The 25,100-nt window shown below is 36.0% G+C and overlaps 1 protein-coding gene across 2 annotated transcripts in view; it reads right to left on the bottom strand.

Annotated features, from left to right (window-relative positions):
- The window catches only part of CSMD3 (CUB and Sushi multiple domains 3), a 1,458,322-nt gene that overhangs the window by 385,050 nt on the left and 1,048,172 nt on the right, over positions 1-25,100 (bottom strand). For both annotated transcript variants that reach the window (XM_044928635.1, XM_025265188.2), the window contains one exon: positions 14,122-14,278. In XM_044928635.1, the coding sequence (XP_044784570.1) occupies positions 14,122-14,278 (157 nt within the window). The remainder of the gene's footprint in view (positions 1-14,121; positions 14,279-25,100) is intronic.

Genomic DNA, 25,100 nt, shown 5'->3' on the forward strand with positions numbered 1-25,100 from the left:
GGGAAATCTATAATTTCAAGACAAATAATATAGGAGAAGAGAATGACTTTTGTGCATCTTAAATCATATGATAATCAAAAAGAGATCTCTTTTTTTGTGGGCATAGATCCTTGACCAAATTAATCTAAATTTGAACTAGAAAGCAAAAAAGCATGTATTAGTTCACTGATGACAAGTCATTAATAAGTACTGACTTCCTAGTGTCAAAACAAGCATACAATTACCAGAAATGTACAGCTAAAAGTACCAAATTTATACTTTAATTTCTGTATGCTGAGGGCTACCTTAGCTCTTGGAGAACATAAGGAGCCTCCTCTTAGTCTCTTTGAAGGGTTCTTCATCTTTCCTTCCTCTGTCAACCAATAGAACTATTTCACATATCTTCATTAATTTACAATCATTTATTTTCTTTTTTTCCTATAGATTGGACTTATTTCACTTTTTTCTCTTTCCCACAAAGCCTTCACAGCACAAAATCTGGCACATAACAAATGTTCAATAATGTTCATGAATGAATGTGATTCTCAGGGCAGTTATCTCTAAGCGACATCTGAAAAATAAGCTAAAGTAATTTTGATGAAAAACTGAAATTTATGATAGAGTTAAAAAAAACTGTAGGAAATTCCTGTATGGATTAATTTGTGGCAACCTCATTTGGGTGGAAATATGTTAAAATAAGGCAAATACCAACAGCTTCAAACAGAGTCATACAAGAGGTCGGAGGTTGCTGAGCAAGTCAGTCTTGCAATAACAGAAGTATAAACAGTAGAAGTAGTAACAAAATTTTTAGGACATATTTTGTATGACTCTGCATAGTAAAGAGTACATTTAAAATATCTCTGCTCAAAAGTAACAAGCTTGAATTCCTTCTACCAGACATAATATTCAGTTTATTATTCAAGATTCAGCCACTTTTGAGTTTTACCACGTATCATTTATCAAAATAAAAATGGAAATCAAGCTCTCTTTTCAAGGTTTATTACCAAATTCATCCTCCTTTAATCTGAATGTTCTGTAAATGTGGTTGGCAATTGCTGGTGATGAGGTATAATGGAGACACTCTTTGCAAATTAAGATAATTTATAATACTTTGCATTGTAGATGAAAATGCACAGGGACAATAGTATGTAAGCTACAAAGCACAACACAATTTAGTCCAATTTGGTGGAATTATTGTTGTTTATTCATAAATATTCAGAAGTGCCTTATCTTTATGGAAACATTCAGCTGCCAGTCTTTTCACTGAAAAGCTCAAATACATGAAACTGACAATTAAATAAAGATGTGTATGAAAAACCACATATACTATAAATATTCACCATTCCTTGTGAAATTTGATACTGTGATGAAATTAAAACTTCTGGAGCAAAAATGAACTGGAAATTCTCATTTATCTAAATCTTTTTGACTTGCTGAATAACTTAAACTGAGTTCTAATTTCCTTCCTGCCATCATAAAGCAGAAATCTTCTTTAAAGATTCCTAACATTTAAAAATTACTATTTGATATCTACAAGAGAAGAGAAAGATAAAATAACTTCATCATCTGGTTCTATTGATAGTTGCTTCAGATTAATAGTAATATTAGTTCAGATTACTTTTCAGATTAATATTTATAATAGTTGATTCATATTCACATTAATATTGTTATTCATAAATAATGCTCACTTCAGTTCAGTCAGTTCAGTTCAGTTGCTCAGTCATGTGACTCTTTGCGACCCCATGGACTGCAGCACGCCAGGCTTCCCTGTCCATCATCAATTCCCGGAGTTTACTCAAACTCATGTCCATTGCATTGGTGATACCATTCAACCATCTCATCCTCTGTCATCCCCTTCTCTTCCCACCTTCAATCTTTCTCATCATTAGGGTCTTTTCAAATGAGTCGGTTCTTTGCATCAAATGGCCAAACTATTGGAGTTTCAGCTTCAGCATCAGTCCTTCCAATGAATATTCAGAACTGATTTCCTTTAGGATTGACTGGTTTGATTTCCTTGCAGTCCAAGGGACTCTCAAGAGCCTTCTCCTACACCACAGTTCAAAAGCATAAATTCTTCAGTGCTCAGCTTTCTTTATAGTCCAACTCTCACACCCATACACAACTGCTGGAAAAACCATAGCTTTGACTAGACGGACTTTTGTTGGTTAAGTAATGTCTCTGCTTTATAACATGCTGTCTAGGTTGTTCATAGCTTTTTTTTCCAAGGAGTAAGCGTCTTTTAATTTCATGGCTGCAGTCACAATGTGCAGTGATTTTGGAAACCCCCAAAATAAAGTCTGTCACTGTTTCCATTGTTTCCCAAACTATTTGCCATGAAATAATGGGACCAGATGTTATGATCTTAGTCTAATGTTAAGTAACTTAAAACTCCGTTTATGTTTGGTTCTAATTCCTTTCTAGTCTTTCTCTACTGAGAACTAGCAAATATTCTGAATTAGTATATTATTTTTACATATAATTTACATGTTTTTGTTGTTGTTTTGTCTCCAAGTCACATCCAACTCTTTGTGACCCATGGATTGTAGTCTGCCAGGGTCCTCAGTCTATGGGGTTTCCCAGGCAAGCATACTGGAGTGGCTTGCCATTGCCTTCATCTCCTGCATTGGCAGGAGGATTCTTTACCACTGCGCCACCAGGAAAGTCCAATTTATATTTTAAAACATTTATATTTCAATGAACAATATACAGTATGGTTTGTAAGCATTTACACATTTTATAAATTATGTAATTAAAATAACATTCTTCTGAGGCTTTATTTTTTGTGTGTGCAGCATTGTGTTTTTACTGTTGTATTTACACACACATACACTTACACATACAGTTTACTCATTTTAACTACCAGTGATATTCCATTGGCTGTATACCCTAAAATTGATTTACTTATTCTCCAGCTGGTGGGTATTTGTATTGTTATATTGCTTACATTATTCACTGTTTAAAAATGCTACACTTTCATGTCCTCATTTGCACATATGCAAGTGTTTCTATGGGTTATGTATCATGCAGGGATTCAAAGATCAATTTGAATCAGTTCTAATGAGGTGAATGAAACTGGAGCCTATTATACAGAGTGAAGTAAGCCAGAAGAAAAAACACCAATACAGTATACTGCTGCCAAGTCGCTTCAGTCGTGTCCGACGCTGATAGACGTCCGACCCCATAGACAGCAGCCCACCAGGCTCCGCGATCCCTGGGATTCTCCAGGCAAGAACACTGGAGTGGGTTGCCATTTCTTTCTCCAATGGATGAAAGTGAAAAGTAAAAGTGAAGTCGCTCAGTCGTGTACGACTCGTCGCGACCCCATGGACTGCAACCTACCAGGCTCCTCCATCCATTGGAGTTTCCAGGCAAGAGTACTGGAGTGGGTTGCCATTGCCTTCTCCAATACAGTATACTAACGCATATATATCGAATTTAGAAAGATGATAACGATAACCCTATATACAAGACAGCAAAAGAGACACAGATATATAGAACAGTCTATTGGATTCTGTGGGTGAAGACGAGGGTGGGATGATTTGAGAGAATAGCATTGAAACATGTATATTATTATATGTGAAACAGATCACCAGTCCAGGTTCGATGCATGAGACAAGGTGCTCAGGGCTGGTACACTGGGATAACCCAGAGGGATGGGATGGGGAGACAGGGGGGAGGGGGGTTCAGGATGGGGAACACATGTACACCCATGGCTGATTCATGTCTATGTATGGCAAAACCACTACAATATTGTAAAGTAATTAAAATAAATAAATTTAAAAAAAAAGATCAATTTCTCAAGATTAAATCAAAATCTGTTAATTGGTCTTGACCTAATGAAAGAAAATAGTTCAATCTCTGCCTCAGTATAATTTGCTACTCAACTTCTTTATGAATATTGTGTATTCACATAGGTTGATGTTTTATCTGGTTAGTAAAATAGTAATAATAATTGTGTGCATGCTAAGTCATGACGTTTAACTACCCCTTGGAGCCTGCCAGGCTCCTCTGTCCCTGGAATTCTCCAGGCAAGAATACTGGAGTAGGTTGCCATGTCCACTCTCCAGGGGTTCTTCCCTATCCAGGGATCAAACCAACATCTCTTATGTCTCCTGCATTGGCAGGTGGATTCTATGCCACTAATGACACCTGGGAAGCCCATGATAAAGTAAGTGATATTATTAAATATACTAGTTTGTGTCTTCATACATGTGTATATCATTCTGGGTTAGTGGGATCATACATTTGTGCACCATTTTTAAATTTTTACATCACACATTTGTATATCAGTCAGGGATATAGTGGGATTCAGCTTTGCATGAATGTTAAGTTTTACCATCAGCCATTTAGTTTATGCATAATTGGCACAGGTGGCTCAGAGGGTCAAGTGTCTGCTTACAATGCGGGAGACCAGGATTCGATCTCTGGGTCAGGAAGATCCCCTGGAGAAGGAAATGGCAACCCATTCCAGTATTCTTGCCTGGAAAATCCCATGGACAGAGAAGTCTGGTAGGCTACAGTCCATGGGGTCGCAAAGACTCAGACATGACTGAATGACTTCACTTTCACTTTCAGACATGTCTAAAAATGAATTTTACTAAATATCACCAAATATCTCCTATGTGACTATACCAATTTATCCCAAAGTTCATGAATTTCAAATTCTTCCAATTATTATCAACATTTAGTATCATACTGCTTTTTGATTTTTACCAATTTTAGGAGTGTGCAATAGAAAAGTATTTTGACTTTAATTTTCATTTCTTAATTTCTATCAAGCACTTTTTGTCTTTTGATTATTGTACTGGAATATCTTCTACTGTGAAATTTTTTTGCCCATATGTTCTTCTAGGCTATTTTTAAATTGATTTGTAGGATTTCTTTCTATGGAGTATATGTTTTTTTGTGCTGTGTTGTGCTTATTTGCTCAGTCGCCTCCAAGTTTTTGCAACCCTATGGACTGTAGCTATCAGGCTTCTCTATCCATGCGGATTTTCCAGGCATGAATACTGAGGTGGGTCACCATGCCCTCCTCCAGGGGATCTTCCCAACCCAGAGATAGAACTCAGGTCTCCCGCATTGCAGGCAGATTCTTCACCATCTGAGCCACCAGGTTTTTCTACTATATTGTAAATGCTGCTAAGTCACTTTAGTCGTGTCCAACTCTGTGTGACCACATAGAGGGCAGCCCACCAGGCTCCCCTGTCCCTGGGATTCTCCAAGCAAGAACACTGGAGTGGGTTGCCATTTCCTTCTCCAATGCATGAAAGTGAAAAGTGAAAGTGAAGTCGCTCAGTCGTGTCCGACCCTCAGTGACCCCACGGACTGCAGCCTTCCAGGCTCCTCGGTCCATGGGATTTTCCAGGCAATACTGGAGTGGGGTGCCATTGCCTTCTCTGATATTGTAAATATCTCCTTCTAATGATATATCTTTTAAAAATCTTGCTAGCAAAGGTCTGTCTAGCCAAAGCTATGGTTTTTCCATTAGTCATGTACGGATGTGAGAGTTGGACTTATAAAGAAAGCTGAGCACTGAAGAATTGATGCTTTTGAACTGCAGTATTAGAGAAGATACTTGAGAGTCCCTTGGACAGCTAGGAGATCCAACCAGTCAATCCTAAAGGAATTCAGTCCTGAATATTCATAGAAGGACTGATGCTGACACTGAAACTCCAATACTTTGACCACATGATGAGAAGAGCTGACTCATTTGAAAAGATCGATGCTGGGAATGATTGAAGGCGGGAGGAAAAGGGGACAACAGAGGATAAGATGGTTGGATAGCATCACTGACTCAATGGACATGAGCTTGAGTAAGCTCTGGGAGTTGGTGAAGGAGAGAAAGCCCGGTGTGCTGCAGTCCATGGGGTTGCAAAGAGTCGGACATGACTGAGCGACTGAACTGAAAAAATCTTGTTTATGGTATATTTAGCTAACTGCTACTGCTAAGTCACTTCAGTCGTGTCCGACTCTGTGCGACCCCATAGACGGCAGCTCACCAGACTCCCCCGTCCCTGGGATTCTCCAGGCAAGAACACTGGAGTGGGTTGCCATTTCCTTTTCCAATGCATGAAAGTGAAAGTGAAGTCGCTCAGTTGTGTCCGACCCTCAGAGACCCCATGGACTGCAGCCCTCCAGGCTCCTCCATCCATGGGATTTTCCAGGCAAGAGTACTGGAGTGGGTTGCCATTGAGCTAAAGAGATTTGTATAGAACAGTCTTACGAACTCTGTGGCAGAGGGAGAGGGTGGGAAGATTTGGGAGAATGGCATTGAAACATGTAAAATATCATGTATGAAATGAGTTGCCAGTCCAGGTTCGATGCACAATACTGGATGCTTGGGGCTAGTGCACTGGGACAACCCAGAGGGATGGTATGGGGAGGGAGGAGGGAGGAGGGTTCAGGATGGGGAACACATGTATACCTGTGGCAGATTCATTTTGATATTTGGCAAAACTAATACAATTTTGTAAAATTTAAAAATAAAATAAAATTAAAAAAAATAAAGAGATTTGTAAAAACATAATAAGGACTGGGACTTATTTACTGGTCTTCAGTAAAACAGAAGCCATTTGATATTTTGAGTTGCTAAAATTCAGTACATGAAATTAGAGGGGGAAATACAAAGCAATGCAGAGAGTGTGAAGGTCAAGGATCACTGCTGGCTTTCATCAGTCCAGCAATTCAGGGAAGCTGCCACCACATACAACCACATGCCAGCACCATGCTCTTGCCTACATATTTTGGTGAAAAATAATGGCTTCTTTACCCATCCTATCTTTCAGATCTCACCGGATTGCCTTTAGTTGGTGGACTCTAAGCAGAGGTCTTAGCTGGCAAGGGCAGGAGATATGTAGTTGCCAGATTTTTAGACTCTACACTTAAGAGAAGTGCTTAGAAGGGCATGGATGCTACTGAGTATTGACAGAGTTTTGCTTGCCTATCTTCTTTGAGAAATCTTTCTTCACCTTAAAGACATAGCTACTGTAGGTCACATTTTTTTCTAAGCATTGTAAAGTTTTGACTTTGTAAACATTGTAAAGTTTGAACTTAAATATCTAATGACCTACTAACATACTCCTTTTTAAAGTTAACTTCTGGCAGATTTTAACCAGAAGTTAACTTTAAAAAGGAGTATGTTAGTAGGTCATTAGATATTTAAGTTCAAAATTTACAAAACTTTTGGGATGTGAAGGTTATAAAAATGGATTGTTTGTTATTCTAACGTGAAGAAATTATATCCAATATTGTATATATAAATGACAGGTAATCAAGAAATATTTCTTTAGCATTTTAGTTAGAATACCTTGTACTATATAATGCAGCCTTAGTCAATACTTCATTTATCACCTCGTTAATTTTCAGTACTTAAAAAGTAACAGAAATGCCAAATATACCTGTTAAGTTTATAGGATATAGATTTGCATAGACTAACTTTGTTGCTTCCTTATAATTCATTTATTTTCTACTTGAATTTGCATTAAATAAATTATAAGAGTAGAGTTAGCACAATAGTATATCTGATTATTTTTCATTGTTAATATTGCCAAAACTTTATTGGTAACTAAAGAGTTTAAATAGGGTAATTTTTTTTATATTTACAAAGCTAGTATACAAGACATGCCATCATAAGTTGGCTATTGCTCATCTTTAATTTGAATACAGAATTTGAAATGGACATGTTCCACGTGGATTACCAAATTATTTCAAGCAACAAAACTCAAGAGCTAAAAACATACAAATATATCTGAACAATATCCTTGGGATAGTGGACATTTCTCAAATGGGATTTTTAGAAAATTAAATGTGCAGAAGTGATAACAAGAAGATATCTGAGCCCAGAGGTAATGTCTAACAGATGGGTATCATAAATATTTGCCAGATCAGCTTTTGAGAAGACAATGTTATAATCAATCAAAAAGGTTTACTTTAGCTTTTCAATGGATGGTTGTTTAAAATGCTCAATTCCTTTCTATTGAATGAAAGTGGGATAACTAGAAATGAATACAGCTAGTAGAATCTTCAATGAAGAATATTTTGAAGAAATAAAGTTTAAAGATGTCATGAACAGACCTAAATCATTCTTTGATAGTGAATTTGGCCAAAAACAAAGTATTCAGATTCTTAAGTGTAAAATGAAAGAAATTTATTTGGGAGGAATCACATTAACATTTAAAAATTATTACATTTTTTACATGTAGTTCAACAACAAAAAATGTAAATTCATGGAATTTTAAATATAAAATATCCAGAAGTTACATGGAGATAATATAGTATAGTGATTAAGTTTGGAAATTCTATAGGCAGAGCTCCTCAACTAAATTTCCATATCTGCATTTATGAGGTATGTCACCTTGGGCAAGTAACAACTTTTCTGTGCTTTGTTTTTCCTCCTCTTCTCACCGGGGATAATAGTACTTCCCTCATAGTTATATCTGTATCTGCTGCTGCTGCTGCTGCTGCTAAGTCGCTTCAGTCGTGTCTGACTCTGTGCGACCCCATAGATGGCAGCCCACCAGGCTCCCCTGTCTAGTCAATAGTAAATAAATGTTAGCTATTATTTTTCACTGATATTTAATGTTTAAATAATGTTAAATATCTCTGTGTGCCTTTTAATAAAATCTAAGTCCCTTACTATAGTCCACCTCATCCCTGTCTAGCTTCAAACTTTACCTCTCATTTTGTACAATTCTCCTTTCTTATCCACCTCCAGCCAAATAACTCAGCTGAAGTCTTCTCTTAGGAATAATTTTTAAATTATTATTTGTATTTGTTGATCTATCTGCCTACAGTCTGCTACTCTCAGATCTCTTATTATAATTCAGATATCAAATCAGGTGATACCTCCTGAGACACAGTCCTTGAATGAACTGGATATAGTAGACTCATCTTCCATACTATGTATCCTATCACCCTATTACAAATTATTTCTACACGCAGCTCTTTTATCTTTTGTTAACATTTTTCTTTTCTGTCTTGTCTCACTAAAACATTGGCTCCATGTGAGAAGGAACTTTGTCTTTAGTGTTCTATTCATCCCCAGAGCATAAACAGTTCCAAAGGAGAAAGACAAAATTTAAACCTATGATTCAATGAATAACTTCTATGTTGATAAGTTAATTCCAATAGAGGAATAAAAGAGAAGACAAGACTTATGGACCAAAAAAGGAGTGACATTTCTACAACTCAGCCTTCAGAGAGAAATACAGTGAAAGACATCAGATTAAGGAATGCATTCTTGAATGTGTATTGAGGGACTGAGGGGATCTAGCTAGAGTAATCTATTAAGTTCTGCTAACTTCTATTATTGAATTATCCAGAGCAGAGTGATGTATTATGGAGGATATTGTATTAAGATGCTAATTTATGATCTGCTCTTCTAACTTTAGAAGGCAATGGTAATTTTGTCTTACTGTACTCCCTTACACTGTCCAGGAAAACACAACTACGGATTTAATTAATTTGTGTTGTATAAAGCACCTAAAAATATGTCTCATCTAGAACTGGTTGGAATAAGTTTCAGATTTCTCAAAGGCAAGCGTAATTATTAGCCATTTTTGAAAAGAACGGAAGTGTGGTCTAACTCAAGGAGGGAGTTAATTCTGAGAGTCTGGAGGGATGGAAGAGCAATTGGATTCCCTAATGTTAGTCAAGGTTTGACCAAGTTTGTCACAGATGTTTTATATCCAACCCATGTGGCCATCCACGCTTCATTTCTCTAAATCAAACTAGAGTTGACTAAGAAACTAATTTTGGAGAAGAAGGTTATCTGTACAAAAAACTAAGTAAGATTATTCTTGACAACTCTAAAGGATGAAGACTGAAGAGATTTAATTTGCTTCAGAAACGTAAAGGAATGGGACATTTTCTTCCTTCAAATGTGGTGTAGCATTTTCATACCAGGTATGTTATAATTTATTTATTGGTGAAGGAAAGACAGAGAAGCTCATGGTCTTCTTAGTAGAGTATAACTAAAACTGTTAATAATGGGTGAACCAAATGCTTTTCCTTTCTAGGCACTCAAGGGTCTCTACTTTCCTGACACCACTAATCATAGAGTCATCTATTAATATGATATCTTTTAACTTATTTTTTTTTGAATATCTGTTACAGCTGTGCATCATAGGAGACACTGTACACTGTCTTCTCAGTATATTGTTTCTTCTCCCTCATGAACAAAATCTTGATTTTGCTTCCAGCAATAACTGAAGCATATCAGGCAGTAGTATATCATGATAGTCAAATAATAATCCAATAATTTAGTCTGACAAATACTTCATTTTTCCAGCTTCCCTTGCTGGGAAATTTATCCACATAGCCCTATTTTGGACAAAGAAGGATAACAGAATGTCTGACACACATTTTGTACTCCTGAGGAAAGGGACATATACAGTAAACAGTACCTCCTTCTTTTTGCCTTGAATATGCCCAGTGTTAAAGTAGCCATCTTGTGACCATGTCACAACAATCATGAGAACAAGAAGTGAACAAACTAGGAATACCATAACAAAAATGGAGCATGGCTCCTTGTAACCTAGGTTTAGCAACTGAATCAGGACCTACTTACCTTTTTTCTCTTCACAGGTCTTATATAATTAACATAAATCCTGGAAGCCATGGTTGTTTACTATTGCTGCTGCTGTTTATATGCTAAGTTGTGTCCGACTCTTTGCGGCTCCATGGACTATAGCCCACCAGGTTCCTCCAATGTATTTCCCAGGCAAGAACACTTCAGTGGGTTGCCATTTTCTTTTCTAGGGGATTTTCCCAATGCAGGGATCAAACCTCCATCTCCTGCTTGGCAGGCACACTCTTTACCACTGAGCTCTCTGGGAAGGCCCTAGGTTTACCTTGAAGCCAAAAGCAGCATCTCAACTGTTTCTACTAGTCCATTTGCTATTCCTAGTGATTACATAATGAATGGACCAATAAGACAGTTGAAATAAAGTACAACTTAAAGGCTTGTTCTAAAATATCTCTTCATTTTAATCTCAGCCAAATGCAATTCTATGACTATCATTACAAGACCAGGTGTAATTAGATAAGGATGATCATAAAAAGCCTGCTTATGCTAAACCTAGAATTGTGAGAAGCTAGGCAAATGGGATTAATCTGAATTAAGTTATTTACTCTATTTGCCTTGAATGTGCTTATTTAGCATGCTCTTTCTAATCTCTGTGCTTTTCTTTATCCTGTTCTCTTTGCCTGGAATACAGTCACCATTTCTTTCTGTGATCCACCAACACAATCTTTAATACTACCTCATTCATGAATCCTAACCTGATCTGCCCTAGCCAAATTTCCTCTCTACTGCCTCTAAATCCTCTGGATATGAATACTAGAACTCCTCTGCATCTCATAGTGTTCTCTCAGATATTCCAGAAACAAAGGTGGAATAATTTTAAGGGGAACATACCACAGAATGGCAGAGGCGGGATTAGAAATAACTGGATACAGGGATCCAAACACAAAACATATTCTTTTCCATTTTCCCCCATGTTTGCACACCTTAGCAAATTCTCTTGTGTTCAGAAATTAATTACTCCATCTAAGAATTTATGGAATATAAAATATGTGGCCTAGTAGAATCTTCTATATCACAAAAGAACACATTTTATAAAATCAGTATTCAGAGTACATGTTAATTTACCAATATATGTGGAAAGTTGCAATTGATCTAAAACTGACTAAAGGCATTATGAAGTGAAATGGCCTCATGAAGAATTATGCATAATATGCTTGCAAGAAAACCAAAACAAACAAAAAACATAATCACAATTCCATGTGATAAGAGCTATATAGCTGTGGATATAGACTACTGCAAAAGAAGTATTAAAAAGTAGACTAACTGTGGTTGAAGGAGTCAGGGTAAGCCTAATAGGGAAATGTTTGAAATAGTCTTGAAGCTGAACAGTTGAAATGATACCACAGGTGGATGGGGCATACTGAAAGAAAAAATAAGCCTGGGTACAGGATTCTAAGGCTGGAAACCAAAGTATACATGGAGAATGAAAAGTAACTTCCTTCAAAGATAGGAAATGCATGGTTAACTATTAAGATCATTGCAGATATGTGCTCATAGAAAGGCTGCCATTGTAAAACTCAGAAGTGACACTTAGGAACAAATACAGTTAATAGCTGACGTGCCACTACTTCCAGGGCCTTCCTCAACAAAGGAGCTTAGCACATAGTCATTGAATCAGAAAATCTTAGAAGCATTTACTGACCTGGTGAATATTCAGAGACACCTTTGAAGTAGATTATAAACATTTAATTCCAGATTTGAGACTGAAACATTTTAGTTTCAGTTCTGAGACTGAAAAATATTTATAGAGGTATGTCTGCCCTTTTTTAAAAAAAAAAATTGCTTTTATACTCTTTTCCCAATTCTACAGCCTTCTATCTTCATAATGATGCACATCCTTTAATGAACAGCCAGAATCATTAAGAAAAAAAAAATAAAATAACTTCAAGTCTTTTCTTTTTAAGCATTTCTTTCTTTCTTTTTCTTTGACAAGCACAAGCAGTAGTTCACAGCAATGACAAAGAAGCGATGATTTTCCTCATTCCAGACTCCTGAACATCCTATACAATTTCAAATTCAGGTATGGCTACAAAGTCCAGTATTTTTGCATCAATAATCTCACGTTACATAGAATTTAAATACTAGAAAAGGAAATTTAGGTTTCCTTTTTTAACCTCATTGACATTTTAGACAAAGAGAAATATAAAATGATGCAGAACAAAGAAAGACCATTATGTAAACACAGAGCCATGACTTGAAAAATGTCACTAGCCCTGTTAGAGAAAAAAAAAAAAAAAAAAAAGGAAAGAGGAAAGCAGATTAAGAAACATTTGCCCTTCTGAGCACATGGCAGCGATTATATTTGAGCAATAAGCCACAGCACTGTTACTTTTAGTCCATTACACAGCAATATCTGTAAACACAATTTGCTTGGATTTTCATTTGTCTTTGGGAGCAATTCACAGGAAATCACAGTATATACAACAGTTCTCAGGGTTTAAAAGTATGTATTAAACATCATTTTGTTAATTTAACTTGTGTTAATGATGTAACAATTCTAGCACAGGTAAGGAAAAAAAACCTTGAAATAAACAAGGAGAAAGAATTATATCTCAGTACTATGTCTCTTGAGTGTATTTTCACAAACAATAATTTGATTCCAATTACCTTTTGAATCCCATGTGAATATCTTTAATGCTGTAACCTTTTCAACTTTCCAACTTCTGTAAGAATTTTCATTCACCTGACTTCTTAAGAAACTTTATAGAACTCTTTTGATTTTTTCAAATATTCTAACAGTAAAGACTACAATTTAATTCTCATTTATATAATTAGTCTACTTCTTATTATGATACTGGTAAATAAATTCATTTTGTTCATATAACAATTGATGTAACCCACTTATGGTTTTCGATGATTCTCAGTCTATGAGCTTCTACCTGTTTAAGTGTCAGAAAGTTGATTTGAGTATAGCATAATAGTTCTATATAAATTTATTTTTAACAAGACAATTTAACAAGAAAGCAAAACAAACTAAAATCTTAGCTATTCTTCAGTGTAAAATCATCTGAAACCATCCAGTTATCGTTAAGGGCTGACTGCTGCTGCTAAGTCGCTTCAGTCTTGTCCGACTCTGTGCGACCCCATGGACTGCAGCCTACCAGGCTTCTCTGTCCATGGGATTTTCCAGGCAAGAACACTGGAGTGGGTTGCCATTTCCTTAAGGGCTGACTAACTATAACTAATACACATGTATTGTGTATGTTTTGCAGTGACAGGTAGGAGCTCAAGCACTGGGTTCCCATTTATTAAAAAGTTTAATTGTACTTCTTAAATATTTCATGGGGGAGAATACTGTTATTTTAAAGTACATAAATAAATAAGTTCATAGTCACATATTACTTAAACTTTCTGAACCTATTGTTTCAACCATAAAATAGTAATAGCTAGAATACCTGTAATTTTTGAAGTTGTTAAGGTCAAATATACATGGAAGGGAGTTGTAAACTTCAAATTGATAATCAAATGTTGAATATTACTTCATGTGGTGTATTGCAATTACTAATAAATATTTAGCATCAGTGTTTGGCCATTTTTTTTCCTCCCAAAATACTTACTGGTATAGACAAGTTGAAAGCCTTCATCCGTCCCTTCAGAATCAGAATTAAATTCTAGCCAGAGCTGGTTTGAAGTACTACTAAGTGTCAGTCCTCGCATAGACGCACCAGTAAAAGCACCTAGGAGATGACTTGTTTTATCTTTTCCATCATAAATCTGCAAAATATATTTAAAATTAAAATGAAAATGTGTCAATAATAAACAATTTTGAGCATGTATTTATATTTATGAAGAAAATGAGCGATTACACTCCCCAATTCAAGTCATTACATGTTTCCCAAGAAAAACCGCATATATCATTAATTGATTTTACAAATGTCACAGTAAGAGAGTTAAGACTCCACATGGATAATTTTACTATTTCAAGCTAAGTAGACACTAAGTAACACTCAAACTCATGTTATAAAGTTTTTGCTCTTATTTTAAAAACAATGTTTTTTTTATGGCAGACAATTTAAAATTGAGCATTGATTGGTTGGTTGTTGTTCTGAACTTTCTCAAGGGCACCAAACACCTGGTTTTCTAATAACATGATTAATATAAAATATACTTGCTTCTTTGTACATTCTATTTATCCACACCTTTTAACTTATTTAATTTTTGACACTTTAAAAATGCTAAAACGGTGCTAAATGCTTTTAGAAACTGATTTAACAAGGCAAAAAATACAAAACAAAACTGATACTTTCCCTAAGATGCCTACCTCATTCCCATTCTTCTGAAGGTGTAGCTTCTCATTGTCCTCTAATTTGGTTTATCTTTTCAAAGCATTATAGACATTTCTTCATGTCAGTAGATATAAATTCTTGCTTTTGAGAACTGGGTAATATTTCATCCAGCTACACTATCACAACTTGCTTTACCATTCCTATATTAACCATTAACATTCCTATATTAACAAACATTTTTGCCACTAAAAGTGATCCTGAAAAAAACACCTTTTACATATTATCTCACATTTCTCTTTGGTACTTGTATTTCAGTAAGAAAGGTTTCATACATTTAATACATTGAATTTGGGTGCTCAAATGTAGGTGTATTGTCAGATTATTTTCCAAAAAGTGTAGAGTAATTAAACTGAGGATTTGTCAACACTGCATATTGCCATTCTTTTTTAAGGCATGCATTTTTAGTGTGGTAGCTATTACTCCCAACGGTGTGAAAATTAGTCCTTAGAGTTGATAAAACCTTGGATATGACGATGATTTGTTGACCTACAAAGACCAACTCTAACTGACAAATCTCATTCCACAGTACTTAGTTTTATGAAGTTGAATCTGGGGGCTCCTTCTGCAAATGATAACAAATAGAAAAATTTGAAAATACTTCTGAAAGTTACTTGTATTTTGCCAAAACTTTCTTACTTCTGACCTATCATAAGAGTAAAAATTATGTCACTAAACTTCTAATCTGGTGATCTTGCCAAAGCACCAATGTTCCCCCATTATGTTCATCTCACCTAAGAGATGCTACTTAGATGGTACATGATGGAAGTTTTATTATCACTACATTAATTTGTATATATATGTTTCTTGTGCTAAATGGTTGGATTTAACTTGATTACCTATCTATAATGTTTTCTAAAATTTGTAACTAAAAGCTAATGTATAACTTTTTTTCTTTTTATCAAATTATCCCTATAAGGTTTTAGATTATGTTTATATTAGAAAATTAAATTAGAAAAAATTACTATATTTTAAAATCTAATTTATTCAAATAAAATAGTGAGATTTTTTGATCTATGGATTCAAGGTATTCTCCAATCCAAGGAAATGTTCTTGAGTTTTAGTTTATTTAATTAGTCCCTGTATATTTTATTATTTTATTTCCATTTTGAATGCCTATTATTTACATATTCAGTCTCCAAATTGCATTGCAATTCTTTTACATGTTTTTCTTCTGAAATTTATCTATATTCCCTCTATATTATAGCTTATCTTCCACTGGAACTTTCACATTAACAATTGAATTTTCAACAGTAACTAATCTCTTTTTATATTTTCTATTAAAATCTTAAATTTTAAGTTCTATTAATAGGTCAGTCAAGTTCTAGAAAGTCAGTCTGTCTGTCTGTCTTCGCCTTCTTCCGTTTATTTCCCCAGTCTCTGTTTTTGGTACTTAAATTGCATTATCAATATTTATCTAATAATATTAATATTAATCTAATTATTACTATTAATTATTAATATTAATCTAATAAATATTTATTCAATAATTATCAATTATTAAATTGCATATCAAGATTGTTGGGAGAAATATCAATAACCCCAGATACACAGATGACATCACCCTTATGGCAGAAAGTGAAGAGGAACTAAAGAGACTCTTTATGAAAGCGAAAGAGGAGAGTGAAAAAGCTGGCTTAAAACTCAGCATTCAAAAACTAAGATCATGGCATCCGGTCCCATCACTTCTTCTCAAATAGATGGGGAAACAATGGAAACAGTGACAGACTTTATTTTCTTGTGCTCCAAAATCACCGCAAATGTTGACTGTAGCCATGAAATTAAAAGACGCTTGCTCCTTGGAAAAAAGCTATGGCCAACCTAGGCAGCATATTAAAAAGCAGAGACATTACATTGCTGACAAAGGTCCACCTAGTAAAAGCTATGGTTTTTCCAGTGGTTATGTATGGATGTGAGAGTTGGACTATAAAGAAAGCTGAGTGCCCTAGAATGGATGCTTTTGAACTGTGGTGTTAGAGAAGACTCTTGAGAGTCCCTTGGACTACAAGAAGATCAAACCAGTCCATCCCAAAGGAAATCAGTCCTGAATATTCATTGGAAGTACCGATGCTGAAGATGAAGCTCTGATACTCTGGCCACCTGATGCAACAAGCTGACTCATTGGAAAAGACCCTGATGCTGGGAAAGACTGAAGGCAGGAGGACAAGGGGACGACAGAAGATGAGATGTTTGGATGGCACCACCGAGTTGATGGACATGAGTTTGAGGAAGCTCTGGGAGTTGGTGATGGACAGGGAAGTCTGGCATGCTGCAGTCCATGGGGTCACAGATTCGGACATGACTAAGCAACTGAACTAAACTTATAGTTTTATATTTTCTTATTACAGATATAGGTTTTAAATATCTCAAAGACAACAATGCTTTTATTTAACATGCTTTACAAATGTAGCTTTGTTCAGAGCCCCTAGTATTCTTTTCTAACAACATTTTATAACTTTTCTGCCCAGACATTGTGAAGTCTCCAGTGTCTAGGCATTTCCTGCTCTCTCCCTTTGTGCCCGTGTTAATCTAAAGCTTCATATTACAACCCTCCAGCTTCCACAAATTTATTTATTTGTTTTATTACCAATGAAAAGGAAGTGGAAATAAGAGTGAGAAATAGAGGTAGTGAGTCATAAAATCAATTCAACATGCTCACTAAATTCCTAACAGCAAACATCTTACTGGTCTCCCTTTTCTTTTTAAAAGGTCTTTCTGTAATTTTTTTTTTTAATGTGTTGACTATTTAAGGAATATTTGACTTCTAGATAAAGGGCTGTATGGATAATTCCCTAAAATTATATGGCAGTACCAGGAACCCCTCTTGGAATCTAATTAATCATACAAATATAGTTCTGTTAGTTATCAGCAAGAATTTGTCTTCAACAAAGCCGAAGCAAATGCTGAGGTTGTTAGGTCAGGAATATTTTTGTTTGTTTGTCTGAGTACATAAGAGTCAACTTTTCATTTCTTAAGAATAGCACTCATGAGGAATAATTCAGAGACAAAGAAACATTGCTTGTCAGGGAAAACAACCTGTGTGTTTGAGTTTCAAATGTTCAATGTGCTCATAAATTGACTTCTGAATACAGTTATATTATGACTCTATATATGCTGTAGCTTATAAGTTCTGTGGTTGGAGGTACACAATCACAATCAAACCATGTAACCAACTGACCCAGTGGACCTAATTTGTAGTTAATACTGTCAAAGTAACCACATAGGATAGGCTTCCCTGATAGCTCAGATGGGAAAGAATCCTTCTACAATGCAGAAGACCTGGGTTCATTTCCTGGGTTGGTAAGACCCCCTGGAGAAGGGAATGGCAACTCACTCCAGTATTCTTGCCTGGAGAATGCCATGGACATGGGGTCATAAAAGTTGGACACGACTTGAGTGACTAACACAACCACATAGAATTTTTTCCTTTTATTTCTCTTATTGCTAACAAACATATAATTTCATTCATATGTTAAATATAAATAAGTTTTCTTGGATTCAACTAGTTCTGCTTTCAAGTGTGGATACATTTTAAGAACTTTCAGTTTGTCAAAAACAACCAAATAAAGGGGAAATATAAATAAATAATAGTTGCAATTGAGTAAATGGGAATTGAAATTTACTTTTAACTTTAAAAAAAAGGTCTCTCCTAATTTTTGTCCTCAAATTTTCAGTGGTAATAATAATAATAATAAGAGTTTAACCTTAGCAGAGACCCTTATTTCACTCCACATATATAACCCTAAGAAAAATTTTAAAAATAACCCAATTGTCTGCCGTAAGAGATACTTATTTATATTAATTTTTTCAAGACAGAAGCCTTTTTGCTTTTTAAAAAGAAACTTTATTTAAGAAATGATTTCTAAATAATCATTGAAGAAGAATTTATGAAAAAAGAGCTAAATTTTCAAATGAAAATAATTATCTTAAACTCAGCTGGGCGAATCTAATTTAGCACCAAAGCTAACTACCATTTATTTAACAATGTAAAGTCAAAAGGCAGAAAGCAAATAATGTAGAAGCACCACTATAATTATCAAAATTAAATGAAGTGTGATCATTCAGCTATGAAATTTTGGAAGTGTATATAAATTCTTAGGTCAAAATGAAAAGCAACTGTTAATTAGAAGGCTTTAAAAACAGAGAAGAGTTTTATAGTTATGATCAAGTCAATGCTGTTTAACCTGTAAATAAAATACTTCAGTATATTCAAATATATATGAACACATAAAAGCAACAAGGAAGGAAAAATCAGTGTATACAGTCAAAGACTAATTATGTCTGAAATGTATATGAATGCAATCATACAAATAAGAAAATAAAACAAAATATGTCTTACATTTTATAATAAATTTATGGTACAGAGTGATTATGTCAGGTTTGATCAGAATCTCATAGAAACTCTGAGGTTATTATTTCTCATTTCTTTTCTATTTAAAATCAGGATATTTAAGTATATTTTTATTTATTTGAGCTTGTTCTTTTCTTTTTCTAAATGACATTATTATTTTTGAGGTATGTCTTAATATCTATTTTTAGTTTTCAGAAATTTAGAAAGCTAAAAAGAATAAGGAAACTGTAATAGCATACAGAAACTCAGAGAGGACTTGAGCGCTCCCATGCCCGCACAGGAATAGTCTCACCTATTTAGTGTTTAATTCAGATAATGAATTACTTTTATGTCAAATGTAGAATTCAAGTTTTCTCAAGAATTAATATTGTGAAAGGTATTGCAGGCTTTAATAACATTAATGAAGCTCTTTGAAAAGACTAATTTGTTATAAAATTGCAATTAATTTGGTAGTCTTACACAAGAACAGATGAGAACTTAATATTTCCATGTTTCAATTATCAAAGCTTTTATAATGAATCAGGGTTTGACATTTGTTATGGTGTACAGACCATCCTATTTCTGAAAGGTCAAACCCTATTATGATGAACTGCTTCAGTCAGTTCAGTTCAGTTCAGTTGCTCAGTCCTGTCCAACTCTTTGAGACCCCAAGACCTGCAGCATGCCAGGCCTCCCTGTTTATCACCAACTAACCAGAGTTTACTCAAACTCATGTCCATTGAGTCGGTGATGCCATCCAGCCATCTCATCCTCAGTCGTCCCCTTCTCATCCCACTTTCAATCTTTCCCAGCATCAGGGTCTTTTCCAAGGAGTCGGTTCTTCACATCAGGTGGCCAAAGTACTGGAGTTTCAGCTTCAGCATCAGTCCTTCCAGTGAACACCCAGGACTGATCTCCTTTAGGATGGATTGGTTGGATCTCATTGCAGTCCAAGGCACTCTCAAGAGTCTTTTCCAACACCACAGTTCAAAAGCATTAATTCTTTGGTGCTCAGCCTTCTTTATAGTCCAACTCTCACATTCATACATGACCACTAGAAAAACCATAACCTTGACTAGAATGGACACTTGTTGGTAAAGTAACGTAAAGCTTTTTAGTATGCTGTCTAGGTTGGTCATAACTTTCCTCTCAAAGAACAAGCGTCTTTTAATTAAATGGCTACATTCACCATCTGCAGTGATTTTGGACCCCAAAATATAAAGTCTGTCACTGTTTCCACTGTTTCTCCATCTATTTGCAATGAGGTGATGGGACCAGATGCCATGATCTTCGTTTTCTGAATGTTGAGCTTTACGCTGACTTTTTCACTCTCCTCTTTCACTTTCAAGAGGCTCTTTAGTTCTTCTTCACTTTTTGCCATAAGGGTGGTGTCATCTGCATATCTGAGGGTATTGACATTTCTCCGGCAATCTTGATTCCAGCTTGTGCTTCCTCCAGCCCAGTGTTTCTCAAGATGTACTCTGCATATAAGATAAATAAGCAGGGTGACAATATACAGCCTTGACGTACTCCTTTTCCTATTTGGAACCAGTCTGCTGTTCCATGTCCAGTTCTAACTGTTGCTTCCTGACCTGCATACAGGTTTCTCAAGAGGCAGGTCAGGTGGTCTGGTATTCCCATCTCTTTCAGAATTTTCCACAGTTGGTGGTGATCCACACAGTCAAAGGCTTTGGAAAAGTCTATAAAGCAGAAATATATTTTTTTCTGGAACTCTCTTGCTTTTTCAATGACTGAAGAGATGTTGGCAATTTGACTTCTGGTTCCTCTGCCTTTTCTAAATCCAGCTTGCACATCTGGAAGTTCATGTATTGCTGAAGCCTGGCTTGGAGAATTTTGAGCATTACTTTGCTAGCATGTGAGATGAGTGCAACTGTGTGGTAGTTTGCACATTCTTTGGCATTGCCTTTCTTTGGGATTGGAATGAAAACTGACTTTTCCAGTCCAGTGGCCAGTGCTGAGTTTTCTAAGTTTGCTGGCATGTTGAGTGCAGCACTTTGACAGAATCATCTTTCAGGATTTGAAATAGCTCAACTGGAATTCCATCACCTCCACTAGCTTTGTTCATGGTGATGCTTCCTAAGGTCCACTTGACTTCATATTCCAGGACATGTGGCTCTAGGTGAGTGATCACACCATCGTGATTATCTGCTTATGGATACTCAAAGCTGTTGTTGTTGCTAATGATATAAGATATGTATTAGAAAGTATATTCCCACTCATTACTCTAATGAATTAGCAAATAAGGTATAATCTGAACCCAAGAGCAAAAAAAGTAACATCAAAAGAAAGAAATTACACATGTACATGAGCATAATTATTCAAACCTTCAAATTATTCCTGCTCATGGATATTAGAATTTTCAATTTGGCCATTTGTTTTATAGGTTGATTAAGAATTTATATAATTTTTGTAATGAGTTGAGTTAGATCTCAAATTTTGAAAAAAAAATATTTTTTTCAAAATATTTCAAATCTACAATGTTCTCTCCAAAGACAATGTGTAACAAAAGAGAACATTTGTTTGTACTCAGATCTTTATATATCTTTACAACAGTTACATAATGTGTAATCAATTATAAGAGCTAGTGTGCTTCAGTGAGGGAGTTGGGAGTGGAATGAAGGGTCAGGTTTTCAGGGGCCTTAGCTTTGTGGTTCTGTTGAAGTCCAAACTCTACCTTCAAAGCTGACTGGCATGTCACACATCATTTTACTTCTGTGATCCTCAGTATGAGAAAATAGGAAGGGTCTTATGAGGCCTAGTAATAACACTCTGTGATTTGGTTGTCAAATACAGATATTTTCCCTGGTAGCTCAGCTCATAAAGAATCTGCCTGCAATGCAGTAGGCCCTGGTTTGATTATTGGGTTGGGAAGATCTTCTGGAGAAGGGATAGGCTACCCACTCCAGTATTCTGGCCTAGAGAATTCCATGGGCTGTTTAGTCCATGGGGTTGCAAAGAGTCAGAGACGACTTTCAACTTCACTTTCTATTTCTGCATAAGAAATAAGTCTTTAAACTTCAGAATGCCAACTATAGTAAAGAGATCGTCTTTTGTCCCCCTGCTACATTCCTTTATCTAAACATAATGCTTAGCTTTTTTCTGAAAATAAAAACAAATACAGTGATAACAAAAACATAAATAGTAGTTCTAATTAGTATTCAAATTTTGTCCAATTCAGCTGACAAGCAGAGCAACTTACTATTGACTGTTTAAAGCCTACATATGATAAACACCATCTATAAATGTTAATTAAAAATAATTAATTAAGTTATATAGTTTGAGTGATGGATTGAGAAGTTCAATATTCTTGCCTACTGAAAGTAATATAACCAAACAAAGATATATTCATAATTCCCAAACCTGCTGGTCATCACAAAATCTGGAGAGCTTTATAAAAATCCTTAATCCCAGGTGGAGATGAACTGAACCAATTTTCCCTAGATCTACTGAAACTTAACTAGTTTGGTTACAGATCAGTTCAGTTCAGTTGCTCAGTCGTGTCCGACTCTGCGACTCCATGAACCTCAGCATGCCAGGCCTCCCTGTCCATCACCAACTCCCGGAGTTCACCCAAACCCATGTCCATTGAGTCAATGATGCCATCCAACCATCTCATCCTCTGTCGTCCCCTTCTCCTCCTGCCCTCAATCTTTCCCAGCATCAGGGTCTTTTCAAATGAGTCAGCTCTTCGCATCAGGTAGCCAAAGTATTGGAGTTTCAGCTTCAGCATCAGTTCTTCCAATCAATATTCAGATAACTAAGGTGTTTATAAGGAGGCGGAGGGAGAGAGAAAGTGGGTGAGTGAGTAAATGAGAATCAGCCTAAATGATGGGTTCTCAGAAAGGAAAGTTGTGTGTGTGTGTATAGAGATATAGATTAAAATACATACTTTTTTATTATTTGTTTTGTTCTTTGCTCTCAGTCAAAGGATAAAAGGTTCTGTAATAGGCTAATTGTTTTTCTTATTTCTTCCTATGTCCTAGTTGGAATGGAGCAAAAGAAGTGATTACTAAATCTAATACTGGAAAGTCCTGTGGATGAGGATGGCCTCTGATGGATTCAATTCAGTTCAGTTCAGTCACTCAGTCATGTCTGATTCTTTATGACCCCATGGACTGTGGCACGCCAGGCTTCCCTGTCCTTCAACAATTCCCAGATCTTCCTAAAACTCATGTCCATCAAGTCGGTGATGCCATCCAACCATCTCATTCTCTGTTGTCCCTTATCCTCCTGCCTTCAATCTTTCCCAGCATCGGGGTCTTTTCCAAGGCATCAGTTCTTTGCATCAGGTGTCCAAAGTATCAGAGTTTCAGCTTCAACATCAGTCCTTTCAATGAACACCCAGGACTGATCTCCTTTAGTATGGACTTGTTGGATCTTCTTGCAGTCTAAGGGACTCTCAACAGTCTTCTCCAAAACCACAGTTCAAAGGCATCAATTCTTCAGTATATGGTCCAGATTTCCTTATGGTCCAGGTTTCACATTAATACATGACTACTGAAAAAAACCATAGCTTTGACTAGAAGGGCCTTTGTCGGCAAGGTAATATCTCTGCTTTTTAATGTGCTGTCTAGGTTGGTCATAGTTTTTCTCCCAAGGAGCAAATGTCTTTTCATTTCATGGCTGCAGTCATCATCTGCAGTGATTTTGGAGCCCAAGAAAATAAAGTCTGTCACTGTTTCCACTGTTTCCCCATCTATTTGCCATGAAGTTGTTAGGTAGGTAGAATAGGAAAAAGGAGTCCAGAATGGTGGTGGCTAAAAGACAAGGAAGGGAAAAGCCCGCAAAAGTAGAACAAAGGAAAGTCCGAGGACCAGAGTGAGGACCTCAGGTAGAACAAACAGCACTCCTGGCTAGCCCAGTTTACATAGGGCAGGCCTGGTGGGTGGGGAAGAAAAAATATATAAAAAGAGGAGCCAAAGGGCCAGATCTCTCTTCCTCTCTATCTTTCTCTTGCTCTCTCTGTCTCTTTCTCACTCTGTCTCTCTCTGTCTCTCGCTCTCTCTGTCTCTCTCTCACTCTCACTCTCACTCTCTCTCTGTCTTTCTCTTGCTCTCTGTCTCTCACTCTCTGTCTCTCGCTCCCTCTCTCTGTCTCTCTCACTCTCTCTCGGTCTTTCTCTTGCTCTCTCTCTGTCTCTTAGATCTCTCTCTACTCTTCTTGTCTTTTGGGTCAGCATGCCTTCATGCCTCGAGGATATATTTTCCTTTATTTTCTAAATAAAACTGAACTGTGACATGGATCTGTAACACTGATCTGTCCAACAGCTGTGAGACGGTCTGTCCGTCCAAGGTCTGTCTGAGGGCTGTAATGTTGGTCCATTGCTTCAAATTTTTGTTGTGACAATACAGAACTGAGGAAATTACACACTCAAAAGGGATGGGACTGGATGCCATGATCCTAGTTTTTTGAATGTTGAGTCAGTTTTCAGTTAGGCAAATTACCTTCCATCCTGAGAGGACTCTGGGTTTACCAATCTCTGAGAATTAATCATTTGTCCACTGCAAAGTACCCTGTCTACTTGTGCATGCCTAGCTGTGCCTGTGCCAGTAGGTATCTTTGAACTGATAGTTGTTCTTGGGATTACTGAGAAGAATAACATATAGGCAGTTTACATTTTATACTGGTGGAGAGACCATGAAGACAGTGTTTAAAAGCCCATCCCCGACTGTCTCTATAGAGTGACTTACCAAAGTTATTTTAAAATAATAATTTAGAATAAATCCCAGGTTAGACTATTAGTAGGAGGATGATTGAATTGGTACGCTTCCAGGTTAATATCTAATAAATAATCTTTTCAACTTTGGAAAACATATTTATTCTAAGAAAGATAAAAATAAAAAAAAATTCTGGGAATATATATTTTTATTCTTTCACTTATGAAAGAAAAATCACTATTTAA

This window comes from Bubalus bubalis, chromosome 15 (genome assembly GCF_019923935.1).
Source record: "Bubalus bubalis isolate 160015118507 breed Murrah chromosome 15, NDDB_SH_1, whole genome shotgun sequence".
NCBI classification, from domain to species: Eukaryota; Metazoa; Chordata; class Mammalia; order Artiodactyla; family Bovidae; genus Bubalus; species Bubalus bubalis.